This window comes from Fukomys damarensis, unplaced genomic scaffold (assembly GCF_012274545.1).
Source record: "Fukomys damarensis isolate Sample0158 unplaced genomic scaffold, DMR_v1.0_HiC HiC_scaffold_10, whole genome shotgun sequence".
Taxonomy (NCBI): Eukaryota; Metazoa; Chordata; class Mammalia; order Rodentia; family Bathyergidae; genus Fukomys; species Fukomys damarensis.
The window spans coordinates 24,269,097-24,292,318 of record NW_022900922.1 but is presented as its reverse complement, the minus strand read 5'-3'; the positions used below and the strand labels follow the sequence as shown (position 1 = coordinate 24,292,318).

Genomic DNA, 23,222 nt, shown 5'->3' with positions numbered 1-23,222 from the left:
GATATTTTCTGTATAAATCTTTCTCTTTTGATTTATTGGGCTTTTCACCTCTGAATATTTTTGTTGTGTTGTTTTGTTTTTGTACCGGGGATCGAAGGTCCCCCTTGCACTTGCAAGGCAGGCATCGAATCACTGAGCTAAATCCCCGACCCACCACTGCATTTTTAATTAGAGTCCCTATGATGTACATTTTACATTTCACTAATTACCGTTTAAGAAGTTGGTTATACATGTGCTCAGTGGATGGAAGTAGCCCTGGCTAGGCATCATGAGACCTCGGCACAGATGCTCATTCTATATTTATGTCTGATAATCCTATCAAAAAGTCAGAGAAGATATACTACACTGGATTAAAAGTATCATTTGAAACTCTTTTAAAATTGCCATTAAAGTCAGAAACAAGAAGAAACTTCCTTTTGTCGTTGCTTCTGTTCCATACTGTGTTAAAGAGTCTAGCCTATGAACAGGTGAGAACACGGTGGTACCAATACAGTGGTACCTTGTTCATAAATGCTTTTGTTCGGGATCAAATTGGCAAAATTTGGGGGTTTTTTTTGGTTTTTTGTTTTTGTTGTTTGGTTTTTTTGTTTTGTTTTGTTTTGTTTTTTTGTATCAGGGATTGAACTCAGGACCTTGCACCTGCAAGGCAGAGCCACTGAGCTAAATCCCTGGCCCCAAATTTTTGTTTTTGTTTGTAAACTCTGTACTGGGTGTTGAACATAATGATGACCATCTTTTTCAGAATCATGGGATGAATTAAGTTTGTGAACTGGGTTACCACTTGTAATGGAAAGCCACAAAATTGGGAAAGACTGAAATGTCCTTATTTAACAGAAAAAATGTCTTTATATAAAATCCAAGAGATTCAATAAGCTATTAACATTAAAGAAATATTCACTGAGATGATTAGTTGTTATATGAAATTTAGAAAAATCAAGAGCATTTCTTGACACCAAAAATAAGAATTAGAAAATGTAATACAAAATAAGATTTAAAATGTCAACAAAACTGTGTAGGACACCTAGGAAAAAATTAACAATAGAAATGGGAAATAGGAAAAATCACAGCTGTCTGGAGGACAACAGCAAGAGCAAGAGTGTCCAAAGCAGTTACCCTGAAGCAGGAACTAAAAATAAAGTCTGATACTTGAGGGGAAATGAAAAGAAACTTGCTGCACCAAACCCAAGGTCTAAGGGGTTTGTGAGGGGAGCCAGACTAGAGCAAGCACTCTCTTATCATTTTCCCAAACACTAAAAACACCGAAATGGCCTGAGACCCTGCCCACTGCCCACCATCCTATGCTGGCCAGTGGGGCCCTCTTCCTTTTTTCCCAAGTGAATTGAGGCGATTGGATCTTGGATCACTTTGAAGGCCTGCAGTTGGCTTTCAGCCAGGAGGTGGGTCTGGAGAGAACAGCAGCCCTCACTACTCTGGGCAGGCATTTGAGTGGTCTGCAGGGTGGAAATGCTTGGCTGCTCACAATCAGAGTATGACTGCAGTATGAAGAGAGCTATGGACACTCTAGGTTAATGCTAAAGCAACTGTGTGAAGATTTTTTTATTTCTTTGGTTGTTTGTTCTGGAGAGAGAGAGAGAGAGATAGATTACAGCAGATTTCTTAACACAAATTTTAAAGCTCAAGAGATCTTGGAGTGAATTATTTCAAGCCCTAAAAATAAAAACAACAACTTTCAACCCAGACTGATATATCCAACAAAATTATCTTTCAGATTTCATGAACAAATAAGGACATTCCTTGACAAAAAAATCTTTAAAAATTCACATCCACCCAACCAGCACTCCAAAAAACTCTGAAGGAGATGAGATGATGAAGTCAAAATGTCAAAAAGTCTGACAGAATGAATATATCAACCAGGTTGAGCATTTTAAAAACAGGAAAAAATTAAGGATTGAACAACATAAAAATAATGCAATGGCAGCAATGTCAACATTTTTCAGAAATAACTCTCAATGTAAATGGGCTCACCTCCCCAATTAAAAGATACATACTGGAAGTCTCAATTAAAAAACAAAACAGAGGGTGGGGATTTAGCTCAGTGGCACTACGCCTGCCTCAAAAGTTCAAGGTCCTGAGTTCGATCCCGGTAACAAAAAACAATACGAAACAAAACTGAATAGTTTAATGCATACAAGAGACAAATCGAATCCAAAGTGAAAGATTAAAAATGAAAGCATGGAGGACAATAGTCCATGCATCAGGACCCCAGAAGCAAGCAAAGGTAGCATTTTTATTCTCAAAGTGGACTTCAGGCTAAAACTGATCAGAAGAGGCAATGAAGTTCACTACATATTACTTAAAGGAACAATTCCAACAGGAAGAGATAACAACTGTAAATATATATGCACCAAATACCAGTGTAACCAGCTTCATAAAGACAAACTGCTGATCCTAAAAGATCAGATAAACACTAATACAATCATATACCACTTTCACAAATAAACCACTTGGACCAAAAAAAGAGAACTATCAAAACTAAACCATACAATCAAATGGACTTAATAGACATCTACAGAGTATTCTACTCTACCCCAACTAAATACACATCCTTCTCAGTAGCACATGGAACTTTCTCCAAAATAGACTACATACTAGCCCATTAAGCTTGCTTAAATAAATACAAAAGAATCAAAAATTATCCCATGTATACTCAGATTATATTGCAATGTAACTAAAAATCAGTGGCAAAATAAGCCATAAAAACTTTGCTAACACTTGGACATTAAATAACATACTCCTGAAAAACCAATGGGTCACAGCCAGGCATGGTGGGAGGCTGAGGCAGGAGGATTGCTGTGAGTTCGAGACCAGCCTGGGCTACAGACTGAGTTCCAGGTCAGTCTCAACTACATAGTGAGACACTGTCTCAAAACAACAAACAAACAAACAAAAACCAATGGGTCACAAAAGAAATCAAGGAAAAAATTAAATAATTTTTTTATACCAGGGATCAAACTCAGGACCTTGCACTTTCAAGGCAGGCACAATGCCACTGAGATAAATGCCCAGCCTAGAAATTAAATATTTTATACAATCAAACAATAATGCCAGTACAGCATACCAGAACCTATGGGCCACGATGAAAACCATGCTAAGAAGGAAGTTTATTGCTGTGAATGTTCACATTAGAAAAACAAAACAAGCCCAAATGAATAACAATGATACACCTCATATTCTGGAAAAACAAGACCATTTTAAATTCAAACCTAGTACTGTATAAGCAAAGAAATCATGACGATCAGAGCAGAAATTAAAGAAATTGAGACCCCAAAAATGAGTAACAAATGAGTTGAAAAGATGGTTCTTTGAAAGAATAAACAAAATAAGCAAACCAATCTTAGTCAAAAAAAGAAAGAAGGAAAAGATCTGTATTAATCCAATTAGAAATGAAAAGGGCAAAATTAGAATGGATACCACTGAAATCCAGAAGATTATTAGTAAATACTATGAAAACTTGTACTCCATACTCAGCCATAAAGAATGAGAAACTAGAGACATTTATAGCTAAATGGATGCACATTGAGGCTATGCTCTTAAGTGAAATAAATAGGACACATGAGTAAACACAGAATAGTTTCTCTGGTGTGAAAAACAAAGTGTAAAATAAGGTTCAAATGGTATAATTGACAATGTGAAATAGGAAGAAATGGCTAAAGGGGAAGTAGGTAGGGGAGGGGAAAGGAAATAAGGGAAAAGAAAAAATGTGAAAAAAGGGAAAAATGGAAACAAAGTCTTTGTAAATAGGGAAGGCTGAAGGGGATGAAGGGAAGGCAAGGTATAGGGAAAAAATAAGAACCAAGACGTATCATGTAAAGGTACAAGATTCCAATGATAAATGTAACTGTATTGTTTGCTTTAAATGTACCAATGAACTTAATGGGGAAAAAAAGAAAACTTGTACTCCAAAAAATGAAAGAATGTACAAGAAATGAATAAATTCCTGAATAACCAAAACTGAACCAAGAAAATACAAAAACCCTAACAGTTCAATAACAGTTCAATAAGGCAATAAAATTGAGATAAATAAACTTACCAACTAAGAAAGGTTCAGGACTCAATGGATTCACTACTGAATTCTACAAGACTTCAGAGAAGATCTAACACCAATACTCCTCAAACTCTTTAGTGAAACTGAAAGAAAGAGACTTTTTCTTTTGCTTTCCTGCCCCTCTCTGTATATAACAACAAAAAGATCAGAATGTCATGCCTGACCTGAATAAGAACTTCAGAGTAAATATGCCATTCTTCCAAAAAAAAAGTAGTAAGGGATCCCAGATACTACAAAAAAAGGAAAGAAAGAAGCGGGGAAAGGGAGGAAGGGAGGGGGGAGAGAGAGAGAGAGGGAGGGAGGGAGGAAGGGAGGGAGGAAGAAAACTTCCCAACTCATTCCTGGAAAATAGTATTACCCTGATTCCACTGCCAGACAGAACTCAACTAAAATAGAAAACTGTAGGCCAATCTCTTTAATGAACATAGCTGGAAAAACCCTCAACAAGATACTGGTAAATAGAATGCAACAAATCACCAAAAAAATTATACATCACAACCAAATAGACCCCATCCCAGGGATGCAAGGATGGTTCAGCATATGCAAATCAATAAATTAATACACCACCATAACCAAAGCAAGGACAAAAATCACATGATTGTCTCAATAGAAGCCAAAAAAAAAGCTTATGACAAAATCCAACATCCATTCATTGATTAAAAGAAGAACCTGGGGGCCAGGGATTTAGCTCAGTGGTTTGGTAGCCTGCGCAAGGATCCGAGTTCAATCCCTGGTACCAAAAAATAAATAAATAAAATAAAAATATAAAAGAACCTGATGAAAATATGTATAGAAGAAGCACTTTAACTCAATTTGATGAAATTACTGATGACAAGCCCCTGTAATATTAAATTAGGTGCTTCTCACCTCCTCCAGAGCCTTCTGCCAACTGGATACCAAACTCCGTGTCTCTACAGCCTAAGTGGAATTCATTGTTCTCAGATAAAACTGTGTCCGGCTTACAACTTGCCTGACTCCTCCTTATAAAAAATCACAAGTAACCTTTCCTCAGACTGTCCCTACAAAGCACCCTGTGTTTCTATTGTATGCTCTTTTATGGGTTCTGCTGTCCATTCTGTTGGTACTCCCTTGCCTCAGGGATGGAAATCATTTCTCATGTTCATACTCAGCTTCATCTTCACCCTACCTGGGCCCCTTTCCCCCTCCTCCCTGTGCCCTTTTACCCAGGTAGCTGTCCTGTTTCTTTCACCTCTTCTCTCTTTTACAATCCCTGGAGTTTCTCCAGACAGTTCCTCCACAAGATTGCAGTTAACCCATTCCCCTCTAACCCAGTGGTGTGCCGCCTCAGACTTCTCTCAGTTTTCAGAGGATCACATTCAGGATGCTGATCCTGACCACTCGTTGATATACTCCCATTCCCCAAGATCTTTCTCCCATCTAGGTTACCCATGCTGCCATTTGTCACACACTTAGAAGCCATGAGAAGTGTTACCCACTTTCCCACCCCTCTCTGTATATAACAAAAAAATTAGAATGTCATACCTGACCTGAATGAGAACTTCACGACAAACACGCGTCCTCAGCAAACAGCAGGATAAGGCCATGCTACTTTCAAAAAACAGAACAGATGGACATAAAGAAAATTTAGGATGGAATATACAGTCTCCCCAGCACTGAGAAGTCCAGTAATTGTCTGCACACCTGCACTGACTGTCCTTGGAACCTCGATCATGAACATTCCACTTCAGATTCCTTAGGAGTACAGCCCCTTCTCAAACACTATATAAACTTAATTTCTTTCCCAAATAGCTGCTGAAATCATTCAGAATCTCAGCCCTGTCTGCATCCAGACAGAATAAATTCATCCTTTTCTCTCATAAAGCCTGTGTCTGAGTAACCTCTTGTGTGCCATTTGTAACATACAGTACACACGTTAAATATACTTGTAAGAGATGAAGGCAGCCTTCCTTCCCAGTCACCATACCCACTGGATAGACCCAAAGAATCCTAAACGTGATTTTCAGAAGAGTAGTTACAAAATCAGAAGGAGAGAAGAAAAAAAAGGAAGAAAAGGAGGGAAGGAGGAAGGAGGTGAGTCTGTTGAGGTAGTGGATGGTATGGAAGGGGCTCCGACAAAATTGTAAGATTTTAGTCCTTTAAAATAAAATAAAATGGGAATTAAAACAAAACCTTGTACTCTGATAACACCGTTGGTGGGCCTATATTTACTTATGCTTTTGTTATATTTTTTTGTATGTTTGAAATATATTTTTAAGGATATGGACATGCATTATACATCTCTGGAAAGATGATCTGTGGTTTCCTACACTGGAAGGATAGAAACTCAACAACACAATTCAGAGATAAGAGACATTTGCCCAAATACTTGGTGAACTTTTGGATGTTCAAACTAAGTAGAAGGATTTACCTATTTAAAGCACTCAGTGAATTGTTGTAAAAGGGCCAGTGCACAATAGAAACAGAAGAAAACAGATTGGTGATGGCCTGGGGCTGGGGCTGGGACTGACTGTGAGTGGCCATTAGGGTTACTTCTGGATGAGGAAAATGTTCTAACCTTGGACTGTCTTGATGCTTGCACAACTCTGTGAATTTGTTAAATATCATTGAATCGTACACTTAAAATGGCTGAATTGTATGCTTGCAGATTTTCTCTCCATGCTGTTAAAAGACTGAAAGTGGGGGGAAAAGACATGGACTAAAGTTCTTATGGTGTGGCCTCCTCACCCTACTTTTGGCAAATTGTCCTAGGAAAATCAAGAGTATAGGAGAGAGAATAGTCGATGGAAATTTTTTTAAGTGTTTTGGAGAAATAAACTCAAGGAAAATAACACTAAACCGATGTAACTCACTGTTAGACCGTGTGCTTAACATGAGTGAAGACACGGGCTCAATCTTCATCGCTGAAAAATACAAATATATTCATTAAGAAATGTGTTTTAAATGCAAGAACATTGGCCTGGGCAAGCCAACGTGTCACCTGTCATTCAGTAAAGGAGCTCTTCAGTCCAGCTCTGCTGATAAGAAACACTGTCTGTTCTCAGAGTGTTCACAGACTTCCAGGGAAGACAGATGTGGATATAATGTACTCAAAAGCAGTACTGGCCACAGTGCTGTGAAAATCACAGTTCTTAAAATACCAGGGCTATTTTGTAAATGTTGCCATTGTCTTTCCAGATACACAGGGTGCTTCAGCATTTTTAACATAATCTAGTCATACATAAATATAACTAAAACATGTTGTCATAATGTGCTTGCCTCAGTGTGTCCCATTCATAAATCATCTAAGACTCACTGACAAAGTCATCTCTTTTCTTCACTTGCTCGGTATTTGTATAGTTCTGATAAAGAGTTTAGAAATGTTCATCTTCATAAGATAAGCAAATCTAGAAATGATCAAAATATTACTTAGACACATTTTTGAAATACACATCTATCCATTATTCTTTCCCCCACCCCCCATTACTCTGTTACTTAGTTGTGGCAGAGCCCAGTGCTTACCTGACCTTGAACTACCTCTGCCTTTTTTTTCTTTTGGGGGGCTTTGGGGTTCAATTCCAACTCAGTGTCCAGTTTCCATGGAGAGAGAAAACAGAGAAGTAGGGTGACCTAGCTAGATGCCCCCCTACCTACCCCTTCAACGGGACTGGCTCCTTTGGTTTGCAACCAGTCTTTTCTTCGGAGCGAAAGAAGAGATGTCTTTATCACTTTAATTACCATTACAAGAAAGAAAATTATGGAGTTGTAATATGGTCTTTGGGGGAAAGGTCTGCCCCCATGAAGATTGGGGGAGAATTCCTGAAAACTGATTGTTGGAAAAGGAATTTAAAACTGATCAGAATGTTTACTACACTTAGATATTTGTAAACAATACAAAGAATGACCTCCTCTCACGCTCAGTCCTATTTGTCTATGTAATGTGTGTCCTGAAGTAAGCCCCAGTTTTTGGCTCCTGAAGTGAATACACTTCAAAACACCTAGACACTCATCTCATTTAAACTTTGAGTTCAGCCAAGGAGATTTTTATCAGGCAAAGGACTTAACTAAAAAGAATTTTAGTGTTTTCATACTTACTCTCAAGCTCAAGAACAATCCACTCAGTTTCAACTTAAGAATAACCTTATTCTTAAATGTATTGGCACTCGTTTTAATCCCAGTTTCACAGATACTTGTCAAGACCAAAATTTTAGGCCAATACAAGTAAATGTCTTGTTTCTTTTATCATGAAATCAAATATATGTTTCAGTTCCACAAAGGGGGCTACGAGGCTTTTTCTGAACATTTAGCGTCTGTTTCCAAATTAATCCCTTAATTTCTGTCTCACGAAACAGAAGGTTTGAGAATCCCCTTGTGTGGACCTTTCATTCTGTCCCCAAATGACACCTACTCTGTTCAGCAGCCTGGAGACATAGCCATCAGCCAGTCTCGCCAGCTTTAACCCTGCAACTCCTAATACTTGGTTAAGCCCAAGCTAAAGCCAAGAGGAACCGAAGTTGTTCGTATTTGGGAACACTGTCATTTCTGTTGCTTTGCTTTGGTTCCAGACAGTTTTTTTCTTATTTCAGGTAATGGGAAGAGTGCCAACAATTTCCATTAATAAGACAGAAGGCTGCCACATATACCTCAGTGAAGATGCATTAGACTGCGAGATTGTGAGTGCCAAGTCATCTGAGATGAATATACTCATCCCTCAGGATGGTGATTATGTAAGTAGCTTCCAGAAGATTGTCAAGAACTGTTTCTGAGCCTTTGTTATTAACATTATTAGAGATTGATTAATCGGCTACCAGCCTGTGAGCTTTACTGGTAGAATAATTCACAAGCAGGAGAGGAAGGCAGGGAGTTCCTTCCACCTCCTCTCTCTCTCCATTGACTCCCTGACTCCGCTCACTCCTGAATTTGCGATTCTCAGGGCAGTGTACTAATAACCACTTAATGGGCTACCTGTTATCAAATAGCACAGTGTGCACCGAGTTCATATGATGTAGGACTAAATAGTTCCCTTTGATGTAATGGAAATAAGAAAGAAAGAAGGAGAAATGCTTTGAGGGAAAAACAGAAGGAGGAGAGGGAAGTGTAAGTAGACTGACTCTTTGCACTGGTGTGCTGGGGTCACAGATTGCCCTCTGAACTTCAGAAGCAGCTGGGAAGGCTGATGAACAGGCCAGCTGCAAAAGAAGCACCTAGAGGTTGGATTCCAGAGGGCTGCTGTGGGGCCTGAGAAGCTGGATTCTTCATAGGCATCTCCCATGATTCTAATCCCATCAGTCAGTCCATCCAGTGGCCCTTCCGAGAAATATTAGCCTAAGGGATTTCGCCAGCATTTCTCACCATCAAAGTATCTTAGATAAAAATCATGCAAATAGGACCAGGGGTTTAGCTCAGTGGTGCCGCCACCTGCCTTGCAAGTGCAAGGTCCAGAGTTTGATCCCAGGTACAGTTTGATCCCAGGTACCAAAAACAAAACAAAAGTCATGCAAATATTCTCACACATTAGAAAGAGAGTACAATTAAATCAGTTAACCTTTTTCTGGATTGGCAAGTACGGTGGACTGACTTATTGTTGTTACTTGGAAGCAGGGAATAAATGCAGAGATAATTCTCTCTGACTGTTGTAAACCAGGAAAGGATGAAAGAAAATGTAACTCAGCAGACAGACTTTTGGAAGAAAGATCATATCAGCCTGGGGGGGGCGGGCTGTCATCAGAGGTCTACACAGCGAACTGTAACGGGCTGGTTATCTCCTTGGCAGACAACATGACTGCTGCCTGTGTGTGTGCCTTTCCCCACTCGTCAGGAAGTCCTTCAGTTCTCCCCAGCCATGTCCCACACATTGCAGCCTGGAATTCATCACTTTAGCTTGTAACACAAAATTCTGCAAGCATCGGGTCATGGGTCACCCTTTCGTACATGGACAGCCTAATTCTGAGCTAGAGAAAAGGCCCGTCTTGAGTTCTCAGCCTTAAAAATTCTATGGAAGAGCTGCAGCTAATAGAACAGAGCTTAGAATAGGCGATCCAAAGCCCAGGGGGTCCCTCGCCTCGCCTCCGCAGCTGTTTAAGCAGAAGGCGTGGCTTCCGGGGAACTGGATCTGCTAAAGGACAGAGGTGGGGCTCGTATGAGTACTCCAAGACGATTCAGCTCAGCAACCCAGGCATCCGTAGTTTTCAAGGCTTTCAGGGTGAGCCCAGTGTGAAGTCAAGATAGCAGATGTGTATAAGCAAAGCCTGAGCTTTTTCTGAAAAGGTAGTCTTGCGTTGATAGGTAAATGATAGGTAATCTCAGTCCCTGGCCCTCTTCTAGCATTTTCCCGGTGCAAGTGGATGTAATACAGAGGCCCTGCCCAGGGCATTGTAATGTGGGGATGGATGGGACGCATAGTTCTTCCTGAACCAAATCAGTCTCCCAGAGAAGATCCATCATCAGATTACTGCCTCCTCACTGCCCAAGAGTGTGGAACAGCTGCCGCACATTCCAGTCCAAGACAGCCCTCTCTCTGCAGCATTCTCTCCCCCGGCCAGTGCTTGAGAATAAACAGAAAGCTTGGTTTTCTCACCAAGGAGAGCCCAGAAGTGATATTAGGTAAATACACACAAGTACACACACATACGTGCACCTTAGGTTATTAATACAGTAGCTTCTTTAAGATTTTTCCATTGCAGATTTACTCAAGGAGAATTCATTACTCATTACAGCAAAATAAATCAATCACTTCTTCCCAAAGAAACCACTGGATCCTGCGTCTAGGAAGATAGGTACTCCTGTGTGCGTTCCAGGGAAACATTGCCTCTCGTGAGCAAAGGCATCACTTAGCACGCGTGGGGCCTCAGTGAACACGGCAGGGGTGGGAAGCACTGTGCCTCAGCCTCCCCTTCCCTCCTCTTTGTAAATGTCTGGAGAGTGAGACTCTCTCCAGGGAAAGGAGAGCAGTTCTGGCTGCTCCATTTTCCTTTGTGTGTTTGCATGTGTGGGAGGGATAGAGGTCAGGGAGCCCATGTATTTTTTCTGCTGGCAGTGGCAGAGTAAAAGGAAACAAACGCATTTACTACCCTGAGCACATTGTTTGCAGTTCCTAAGGAGCACAGAGATAACTCTGGGATCAAGTGTTTGTACCCCTAGTGACTGTGGACCAGCTGCCTCAACATCATGACTCCGTGTTGGGAATGCAGACTCCCACCCCTTTCCCCATATCTACTGGGTCAGAATCTGCATGTGATAATAAGACCCCACAGTTAATTAAGCGTGGTGAAAGTCGTGGCTAAGAAAGACTGCTTGGCTTTGGCTTCGGGCTGCTCCGCTTACTGGCAGCACCGTCTTGGGCCAGTGGCCGGACCTGCAGAGGTCTGCTTACTGTAGGCGGTATCTCAGTAACTCCAGGCTCCCTGGCTTGCTGGAGATCAGCTGAGGGTGCAGATGTCCAGGGCTCCACAGATTGCCTGTTCTCGGAAATGCTAGTGTTAATGATGATCCTGGTGTGTGCTCACCCAACAGACATGCGACAGATGCAAATCCCAGGTGACAGAGACTTACTTCTCCATGGGGCCGACTCAGGCTCCATCAAATCACCGTGGCCACCATGTGGCACTGCCATCTTGGCAAAACCCTTGTCTAAAGAGCCCTGTCCTTCTTGCCTTTTTCCAGAGAGAGTTTCCCATCCCTGAGCAGTTCAAGACAACCTGGGATGGATCCAAGTTGATCACTGAGCCTGCAGAAATCATGGCCTAAGCTCCACAGACCGAAGACCCTCCCCCAAGTGTCTGCAGTCAAACAAGCAAAAACAAACAGCATTAAAGAGCTACACCACAGGGTCTGGTAGCACTGACTGCTTTAGTTTAAGCCTCTGACAGTTCCGTGCTGTGGAAACAGCACCTTTTCTGGCACGCCTCCGTGGGCATTTTGAAATATTTAACACTTCTTCATGATCTGCCTTTGTGTGTGATTTTAATTCTACATGATAATTTGTAAGCACTACAGATTTCAAGGAAAAAGAAAAAAACTTCTGTTCCCCTCATGTCACTGACACAGTAACATGTAGGTAAAAACACTGCATGATTTGCTTTTACACTTACGTTTAATGGCTCGTTAAAAAACAAAACCTTTGAGAATCTATGTACATTTTACCTTCAGACAATTACAATATGATGTAGTAGCAGTGTGCCCTGAAAATTGTATGATTTTTTTTCTACATGTTCACGTTTATCAGTCAGGATACACTGTCACTGTGAATACATATTTTAGTCACACTTTTAAGAAATATAAAAACAATTCCATATAAGGACCAAATTCAATTTCTTGGTCCTTGGAAGATGTATATCCTTTATGCTAACTAAAGAACAAAAGTACATTCTAAGCCAGGCATGGTGACATACCTGTAATCCCAGAACTCGGGAGGCTGAGGCATGAGGATCGCCGTTTGAGGCCAGTCTGGGCTAGTGAGTTCAAGGCCAGGATGAACTACAAAGTGAGACCTTGTCTCAAAAAAATAAAACAAACAAACAAAAATGCATTCTAATTGTTCATCTTAAATATTTTTTCACTATTTCACCTAAAACCTCTTAGTTTTTTGCATATTTTTATGCCAAAAGTTAGATGGGAGGAAGCAATTTTTTTTTTTTGCCATATTATACCTCAAAATTTTACTCTAAAGGGCTGGGGATTTAGCTCCGCAGCGGAAACCAGTACAAAAAAAAAAATTTACTCTAAGAACAACTTGATTTTTGTTTTCTAGTTTTAAACTTGTTAAATAGGAGATGTCTTGTATATGATCTTTAATGTTTTATTATAGAATAATTTCTTCTTTTCAACTTTTCAGATTTGCTAAAAATGGACATGAGAAAGCCACAGATTCTTACTAATCTTAAAGAAATGTTTGTTGGTTTGGCTTGCTGCTCCTATTTTATAGTCTTGACAGTACATGCTTTTTCAGTATGAGTAACTGTGATATTCCTTTGTGACTTTTCAGTACATAATGCTGACAAATCTGCAACTTCTTGGGTCACACGTCGTGAAGCGTAGTAGAATGCTTGCAGAACCGATATTATTGTGCCTACAGCAGCATCTGGAATAATTTCCATTTTGAAATATCTTCTCTATCTATACAGTACTCAAATTAGTAATGCTCACATAGCAAGGTTTTGCTATAAAAGTTCTGTCTGTATGAATAACATGGCTTTAGGAAATAATCTTTTTTGAACTGTAAACTTATTCTGAAATAAAATAAAATTCTGATTTAAATACTGTGATGAATGCTGGCTGTTAAAATTGTTTCTTTTTTGTGATTTCATTTGCCCCTTGCTCATATAGCATATTTGGAAAAGGTAACTGAATCCTTTTGGTTTAAATTGGAGAATTTTTACCCTGTACCATCAGCTTACCCAAAGAACGGCTTCTTCTAGGCAGGTATCAGAAAAGGAAGTGGAGCAACTACCAGAAAGTTCCAAAGCCACTGAGAAACCCCCTCAGCTCTTTGTTAATGTACAGACTCCAGAAAACAAGTGATTTTGTAAATATAAGACTATGTGCTGCATGTTATAAATAACTTACATGCATAAAGAACCTCTAAGGCCCGGGGATTTAGCTCAGTGGTTCCGGCGCCTGCTTTGCAAGTGCAAGGACCTGAGTTCAATACCTGGTACCAAAAAATAAATAAATAAATAAACCTCTAGAGGAAAAATTAAATGAGATATGACTCAAAGGATATTTCCCATACCCATTGTATAACACTCAAGTTTATTTTGAGGCAGGTGTGGAACCATTGAGATAATCCCTGGCCTCTCACATTTATATTGAGAAATAAGCCCACTCAAAATTCTTGGCATCTGTCGACTGGCGTGGGACTTGACTTTAACCTTTCCAATTTCTTTCACCATAGATATTGAAATTCTAGGCTTAGGCCAGGGATTTAGATCAGGGGCACTGCTCCTGCCTCGCGAGGCGCAAGGTCCTGAGTTTGATCCCTGGTACCACAAAAAAAAAAAAAAAAAAAAAAAAATCTAGACTTAAATTCAATTACTGACCAGCCCTGTATACCTCAAGTTAGCTTCCTTTTGTCAAACTTGCTAACCAGTCTCAAAACTGAGCCACCTCCCTAGGTTAAATTTGTTTGGGGGTGGGAAACTTTGCCAATATATCTACAACTACCAAAGACAATGCTAAATTTCCAATGTGCTTTGTTCCTTGTACCTTCTTAAATTCTAATATCACCAGTGCTATGACCTAATAAATTTTGTCAGGGGCTGAAAAAAATTCATACTTAGCAGAATTGCTTGTCACGTACATTCACAAAAAGTGAATGAAAATCAGTGTCAGCAAATCAAGGGCCAAGGATCTCCTATATGCTTTAGGGTTACAGGATGAAAATTAAAACCCAAAAAGAGATGTCTCTGTTGCCTTGAAAATCCTCTCATTGAGCCTGGAGTGAGATATTTCAAGTACTAAAAGAGAATAACCTCCAACCTAAACTGATGTATCCTGCAAAACTCTCTTTCAAAATGGATGAGGAAATAAGATACTTCCATGACAAAGAACACCTGAGAAACTACACGAATACCAAACCAGCACTACAAGCAATTCTAAACAATATTCTAGAAAAAGACAATGAAGGCAGCAACACCATGAGGCCCAACAGAGCAAATCAAATAAGCCAGGCAAGAAACTAAAAGGCGAAGGCGAAAAAGTAAAAAGTCAACAAAAGGCCAATAACATGACAATAATAAGTCAGTACATATAGTTATAACCATCAATGTCAATGGCCTCAACTCACCAATCAAGAGAAATAGACTGGCAAAATGGATTAAGAAGAAAAATCCAATATGTTGTATACAAGAAACACACCTAGTGCAAAAAGAAGTCCATAGACTGAAAGCGAAAGGATGGAAAACAATTCTCCATGTGACAGGAGCCCAGAAAAAAGCAGGGGTAGCAATCTTATCTGCCGACAAAGTAAATTTCCTCTTTTACTTTCCTTTTTAGTTTTATCATTTTAGGATTCCCTATTTTTAATTTTCATACAGAGATTTCTTTAACTGATCATTATAATTAAGCATAAAGTCACAAATTACAAAGTCATATTTTGCTGAATCCTAGAGTTCTAAATTATTCATTCTACTTACTGTTTTTAGATTAGTTTATCTGAAAATTTCCAGTTTATTGTTGTTGTTTTTTATTTTATACAAATAAGGCAGAGTTAGAAAAGAAAGGACATGTGGAGATACCTCAAAGAGCTGGGACTAGAGGTTCCATTTGACCCAGCCATCCCTCTGCTGGGTATCTTTCCAAAAGAATTAAAAGAATCATATCACAGAGATATATGCTCACCCATGTTTATAGCGGCACAGTTTGTAATAGCTAAAACTTGGAAACAGCCCATGTGCCCATCGGTTGGAAACTGGATAAAGAGGATGTGGTTTTTCTATAAAATGGAATATTACTCAGCCATAAAGAATGAGAAATTAGAGTCATTCATAGGAAGATGGATACATATTGAGGATATACTAAGTGAAATACATAAGCCACATATGTGTAAATACTGAATAGTTTCTCTGGTGTGAAAAACTATAATAGTAAACAAGATCCTAATGAGATAATTAATAATGTGAAATAGGAAGAAAAGAGCTAAAGGTATAGGGAAAGTGGGAAGGGTAGGGGAAAGGTAATAAGGGAAAAGAAAAAATATGAGAAAATGAAAAAATGGTAATAAAGTATTTGTAAATGGGGAGGGGAGGAGTGGGTGAAGGGAGGGCAGGGACAAGGGGTAAAAATGAAAATTGAGACCTGTCATGTAAAGGTATGGGATCCCAATAATGAATGGAACTGTATTGTATATCTAGATGGTACCAATAAACTCAATAAAAAGAAAAAAAAAAGAAAATCCTCTCCTTGATAGTCCTGCTCCCTTAGACAAGCTATTCTTGATGTCTTTCACTGCAAGACATCTTGAAGACAGCAGTCAATTCTAATGGTGTTTACTTATCTATGGAACTGACAAGAAATGGCAGAGTCTTACTCATTTCTTTTATTCATTGAGAGGGCTGAGAAAGCAAAGCACTTGTGTAGCAGGTGTGAGGACTGAGATTGTCCAGATGTGTGCACTTGCAGAAATCTTCATTTTAAAGATGAGAAAACTGTGGTGCCCACCTATATTCCCAGCACTCATGGGGCTGAGACAAGAAGATCCCTGGCACATTCAGACCAGCCTGGGCTACATGTGAGTTCAAGGCCAGTGACCTTACTTTAAAAACAAACAGACAAACAAAAAAAAAAGATGAAAAAGCTGACATCCAGAGGCATTCAGAACTTCCACAAGGTGAAGCAATAGGTTAAAGTGAGGACTGAAACACGCCTTTTTATAACTACTGTAATTTGACTTCTAATTTCATATTTGTGAAAGTTCCAAAGGTCATAAAATCCAGAGGCTTCATTTCATTCCTCATCCACTGAAATTTTAACACCATCCTTTCCTTACTAAGCTCTCTTTGATCTTGTGGTGGACAATACACTTTTCTGGACCCTTTCCCTTCTACCTTCTATGTTTCTGTCTCAAATGTTCGCTCCCCTAACCTCATCCTTGCTATGTCGATGCCTCCCAAATCCACACCCTTAGCCCACATCCATCTCCCCAGATCCCTAAGTCCTAGTAGCCACAGCGTATTTTACGTGTGTATACCAACACCAAATACCACAGCTAAAATAAACGCACATTTCCCACACATACCCCTGTTTATCTCACCTGCCCCTCCAGTTTCCACCGAGGCCCTCGTTCTTTTCATCATAGTTTGGAAATTAGCCATTTCCTACAACACCTAGGAAACACTGATGGAGAACCAGGGCTGAGGGGAAAGCATGGTCCAGCCTTGGATGTGTTTGTGACATGTAACAGGAAAAGGAGAGTAGATGGTTGAGAAGACGAGTCTGGACTCCTTGTTTCTGGTGCCAAATCCTTGGGAATTATTTCATGAGTTTAATATTCTAAAAATGAGTTTCGTTAAACATGTTCATTTCAAAAGTCTTTGTTTTAAACCACTGGCATATTCTTCACCTTGTCAGATACAGATGCAATTTTGAGGGCTTTAAGTGCTTCTGTGGAGACAAGCTGATTTTCTTGTGTCACAGATTTCTTGTGCACATTTCAGTGTTTCTGGATGGGGCTCAGTTATATCTGTGCTACAAGTGGAATGTAAACCAGCTCACATTACCCCATGAGAACTCAGCCAGATTTCTCCAAAGGGTTTTTGTTCCTCTACTGTTTGCTTAGTAACTTGGCTCAGAACATGCAACTAATGTTAGCCTCTCAGAGAATTTTTGTTCAGGTTTCCCTCCAATACAAAGTATTATTTTATAGTTAAAGACAATTTGTGCCTGAAACTATAACTTTGAGTCTTTTAGTTCTAATCCACATTATTTCAATACCTTGCTTTTTAGGACTGTTCATAATCAAAAACACAACCCTGCTTAATGACCTGAAGATCCAAATGAAAGAAACACATCACTTCCTAAACCGTAATGCCAATTGTTCAATTTCATTCTCCAATATCACAAAGGTTTTTTTGTTTTTCATTTAAAAATCAGTAGCCTTTGAAAAGGGAATGGGGTAAACTAAAATTTTTTTTAAAAAACTCAGTAGCCAGCCATGGTGGAACATGCTTGTAATCCCAGCACTCAGGAGGCTGAGGCAGGAGGATCACCAGGAGTTCCAGGTCAGCCTGGGCTACATAGTGAGTTCGAGGCCAACCTGAACTATATAAGAAGACTCTGTCTCTAAATACATACATATAGATCTATCTATCTATATGTCAGATAGGGCTGGTGATGCAGGCCTGTAATCCCACCATTCTGGGAGGTTAAGACAGGAAGATCACAAATTCATGCCCAGCCTGGGCAAATTAATTAATGTTTACCTAGTACCAACAATTCTGGCAATGAATCAGTCAGAACCTGCATTTTAAATTTATTTTTCATAATAATTCTATGAACTCACTTCTTCCACTCCAAAGTCCATAGGTCTATAACAGGAAATTTCCTCTGAGCATAAGAGCTCCATGGATTTGTTTGGGGAGCCTGAGGTTGCTCTTTCCTGCTCACTATTCCCGTGGGACACAATCAGCCGGCCCTGGGAACTGTGTGCAACCCCCACACCCTGCCCTCCACTAGGGCACCCGGTGGCCCCTGCAGTGGGCGCTCTTCCCCAGTGTAAAAGCGCTGGAGAAAACCAGAGGTGACATAGGCTGCCGGCTCCAGAAGACGCTTTGCCTCCTGCCACCAAGCTGCATCCTGGCTGAGCTCCTTTCTGCACATGGAAGGACATTGTTTGCAGCGATGTGTAGAGGGCTGGAGAAATGTTTTACAAGAGTCTTGTAAAAACTGCATTTTTCAGGAAAAAATACCAAGTTATGAAAAGATGTTTTTAAAGAAGTTGTGAGTTTATGTAGTCTTCATGGCCTGCATGAAATAACCACTAGTGTCCTCCATGAATTGTACTTCTTTAGCTCTGACTGTGGTGGCAAACTGAGGTGTTAGTATCTATTTGGTTAATTCAAGCAGGAAGAAGCTAACTGTATCTGTCTACTGAAAAATAGTACTTGAATACCCAAGCTATCCGAATTACCTGTCCAGATTCACTAAGTAACTGCACAACATTTTTCCAGGGTTAGTATCTGAAGAATGAAGATGGAATATTTTAATGGCAGCCCATTCAGTGAATGTAGAATTCAGGGCACGATGTCCTGTTAACAACTAACAACTCTGGTTGCTAGAGTTAACAAAATGTTCTCTCCTTTGTTAGCAGCTAAAACAATTATACCAGCAATATGGTCTACATTCTGGAGACTGCATCTACCAACTGCTAGACAACCACTTTCTCCAATTAAGTTCATCTCACTCTATAGTTTACAGAAATAAGTCCCTCTCTTTTAAAAAGGCTCCAACATCTCACCAGATATATTTCCACTAGGATTTACCATCAACAAAAAGCAACCTCATCAGCCTTTAAAACAAGTAGTTTTTGCATTCACAGGGAAGAGGCTGTCCTGAGAGTCCAACCTGGGCTCTTTCCACTCTGGAGCTTCGGAGGCGTGCCCATTTGACAAAAGCCTGTGACGCCTTTAAAGAGGTGCTTTGGGTACCAGGGACCGAACTAGGATCCTTGTGTTTGTGAGGCAAGCGGTGGAACCACTGAGCTAAATCCCTGGCCCAAGAGGTGCTTCTTTGAAATGAGGGTGATGTGTTAAAAACTGTTTTTTTCAAATATCAAATTAAGCAAATATGCAGTAAAAATACCTATAGCAGACCCCATAGCTGTCCACCACACTCTGTTCTCTCCTTCTTCTTAACTGACTACATTTCCCAGCCTCCCTTGCAGTTCGATGGCCAGGTGACTAGGTTCTCCTTGACAGAATATTAGTGTTAGGTAATACAGTGAATCTCCTTTTTAGGAGATCCTGTTTTCTCCACATCCCCTATCCCTTCCCCCAACCAGACTCAGGACCTGGAAACCAGCCTCACTCATGAAGATAATGATATTCTCTGGTTAGGCAAGAATGCCAGGATCCCTGACTACAGGGCTAGAGGCAGATGCTCGCTGCCCTGAACCTGCCCTAGTTCCATGAAATTGAGCTTACATGTGCCCCATGTTTTGTGTTTTGGAAACGTAATCCCCAGTGCAGCAGTGTTAAGAGTGGGGACCTTTGAGGGTCAGTTAGATCATGAAGGCTCTGCTTTCATGCATACATTAAGGCTTTTACGCTGGAAGTGGGTTTGGCTTCATTCCCTCTCTTCCCCTCCCCAACTCTTTAGCCTCCAGAACTGTAAGATACAAATCTGTTTTTTATAAATTACCCAGTCTCAGGTATTCTGTTATAGCAGCACAAAATGGACTGAGACAACAGTGCTCAATTACAAATTTGGATTTTTTATTTTTCAGAATATTTACCAAAACTAATATACCACCTAAAGAACTCTCTGACTTATTGGTTCAGCACCAGAAATGCCTTCAAAGAATTTGTAAAGTGATAGTATAGAGTTTGAGAGCATGGAACCCTACTTTCATCTCTTACTAACTGTATAATTTTTGGGAAAAGTCATTTCTTTACGCAGTAGTTTTTTTATCCCTAATATAAATTATAATAACAGTAATCATCAGATTGAGTTGTTTTGTGAGTAAAGCATATTCTAAATGTTACACAAGCATTAAATATTATTATTATTATTATTATTATAGCAGAGAAAAAAAATATGGAAATATACACACTTAAATGTAACAATGACTTTCTTTGGGATATAGGTTAGAAGGAAATGTCTTCTACTTTCTACTCTTATTATTTGAATTTGTGAGAATATGTGTTTTACCATTAAAATCATCATATATTTTGTGATTATCAAATATCCAATAATTTTTAAAAATATATTCAAAATAAGATAATTATCTTTTGGTCCATCCACTCATTTTTTTTGTCTGTTTGAAAATAATTCTCCTGAAAAAAATATTTCATGGTGAACATGAAAAATATGTGCCCCAAAGGGAAAATATTAACTTGTTTAAATATTTATTTGAAAACAAAAAGTAGAGCTGGTTATGGTGGCAAATACTTGTACTCTTAGCCACTCAGAAGCGAGGTTGAGGTGAGGTCAAACTGGGCAATTTCATGAAATCTTGTCTCAAACTAAAACTAAAAAGCAGGAGTTAAAGATGTAGCTCAGGAGTAGAGGGTTTGTTTAGCACACATGAAGCCCTGGGTTCAATCCCCAGTTCCAGAGAACAAAACACGGTAAAAGCCAACCACCAGCACAACTGCTTAGAACCTGGTTTCAATTCAAAAAATTAAACACTTTTAAACCCATGTGGTTTTTCCCGAGGATGAAAGAGGGCAGTAGTCATAGTCTGCCTTGAGGAAAAATATGTCAAAGATTACTTTAGGAAACTTAAATGTTTTTCTTTTCAAATTATATTTTTTCTTTTGTTTTTGGTACCAGACATTGAACTCAGGACCTTGCGTTTGCCAAGCAGGCACAGTGCCACTGAGCTACCTCCCAGCCCTATTTTTTCCTTGTTTTTAAATGTTTTAAATGCATATTTTTATAAAACACCAGAAAGAAAACAAACAAAAAATTATTTATACCAAAGCACAGGAAATAAGAATAAAATATCAAAAAATAGAGAAAAAAATAAGACCAAAGATACAAGTATAAATGTGATTTTTTTTTTTTTTTTCTTTTTGGTACAGGGATCAAACTCAGGACCTCACACTTAACAGGCAGGCACTGTGCCACTGAACTACATCCCTGGCCCTAAATGTGATAAAGTATACAATGAAACTATAAAAACTCAATTCAGGGCCAGGAATGTAGCTCCGTGGTTCTGCAGCCTGCCTCACAAGCACAAGGACTGAGTTGGATCTCGGGAACCAAAACAAAACAAAAACTCAATTCAACAAGTACACATACTTGTTTTTAAGAGCCACATCTCAAACACAATATCTTACCAAAGGACAGGCAAATGGATAGCAGATAAATGCCAACAAGAAAGTTCGGGTCACAATATTAATAATATAAAGTTCAAAGTAAATGCACTCAGCAGAACAATGAAGGTTATTTTTCAATGATAAAGCATAAATCTGCACTGAAAATACAGTTCTCAGAAAATGTTCTGGATTTCTGCAGAGTGCACGACCACGATCCGTCTCTTACCTCATGGTTTCTGTGGGTCCGACGGAAGTGCAGGCTCAGTGCAGTTGAATGTTTTGGTCAGGGGCTCGCCTCAAACCCAGATGCCAGCTGATCTCTTTTCCCATCTAGAACTCATCAGGGGCTTCGGATCTGCTAAGCTCATGCAAGTTATTAGCAGCATTCGCGCCTTGTGGTTGTAAGGCTGAGGTCTCTGTGTTCTCGCTGGGTTCTCGACGCCATCCTCAGCTCCGCACCTCATGCTGCTGTCCACAGGGAGCTCACGCACCGCTGCTGGCTTATTCCAGCCCGCCAGATAGATCCCAGGGCCGGGGGTTTAGCTCAGTGGTTCCGCCGTCTGCCTTGAAAGGGCGTTCTGAGTTCGATCCCTGGTACCAAAAAAAAAAAAGACCCCTTTCCATCGCTGACTTGGTAACTCTCTGAAATAGCTCACCCAGTTGGGCCAGCACCATCCTGGACAGACTACTTATGACTTACGACTGATAGATGAGGGATTTTTGTGATACCTGCTAAATCCCTGCATCTTTATCATATGAGGGAAACCCCATGGGGAGTAACGCCCGTCACACACACACACACACACACAGATCCTGCTCATGCAGAGGATTAATCTGCACATGGATGCCAGGCAGCAGGAACCGTCGAGACCACCTTGGAATTCTAACTGCCAGTTGTTCCTCTTAAAAATAGATTAAACAGGGCCTGGGATTTAGCTCAGTGGTACCACCGCCTGCCTCGCAAGCGCAAGGTCCCAAGTATATGCAAGATGTGTTGTTTACAACGTGAAAAGTATTTGCTCTAATATATACTTCTGTCTTTGACAGATTCCGTAGGCAAAACAAAATTTGACCTCAATACAAGAAAACTAAATTATATAATTAGCAAGACTAATTTGAAAGAATATTGAAACTCTAAAAATTTTTTCAAATACACTTAGTTTCTCAGTCTGTTAATTCCATATTAGGTAAAGTGAAAATCTTGGAGTAAATATTACACGAGCCACTGTCTTAAATACAAAACAATAAAACAGAGAAGAAAAGATTAACCAAAGCAATCCAAGCACTGAAAAAGTTTACTGTTTAAAATAATGCTCAAATCAAAGAAAGTAAAACTGCAGTAACGATTTAATGACATGAAAGCTCTATCGCTAAAAGATTATAGAATAATAGGCATTCTAGCAAAAAAGGAAAAGGAAATAACACAATTAAATACAGGAGAAATAAAAGAAAGCAAAGATTAGAGTTAGAGAAGCAGTTCAGCAGTAGAGCACTTACTGGCATCTGTGAGATCCTAGGTTCAATCCTCAGCACCACAAGAATTTTTTAGATAAAGCATAAAATCAAGATTTGAAACACTTATTAGACCCATCTTGATGTGTGAAATAGCAGTGAAGAACGTAGAAGAACCTACACTGCCTTAGGTAAGTGGTAACCCTTAAAGTACACAAGCATCTTTTCCTGTGTCTCAAATTTATCACAATTAGAATATATTAGTTTTGTAC

The 23,222-nt window shown here is 39.6% G+C and overlaps 1 protein-coding gene across 1 annotated transcript in view; it reads left to right on the top strand.

Annotated features, from left to right (window-relative positions):
- The window catches only part of Cap2 (cyclase associated actin cytoskeleton regulatory protein 2), a 149,002-nt gene extending 136,544 nt beyond the window's left edge, over positions 1 to 12,458 (top strand). The window contains exons 12-13 of the mRNA XM_010622909.3: positions 8,611 to 8,751; positions 11,687 to 12,458. Of these exons, the coding sequence (XP_010621211.1) occupies positions 8,611 to 8,751; positions 11,687 to 11,770 (225 nt within the window). The 3' untranslated portion in view covers positions 11,771 to 12,458. The remainder of the gene's footprint in view (positions 1 to 8,610; positions 8,752 to 11,686) is intronic.
- The last annotated feature ends 10,764 nt before the right edge of the window (positions 12,459 to 23,222 follow it).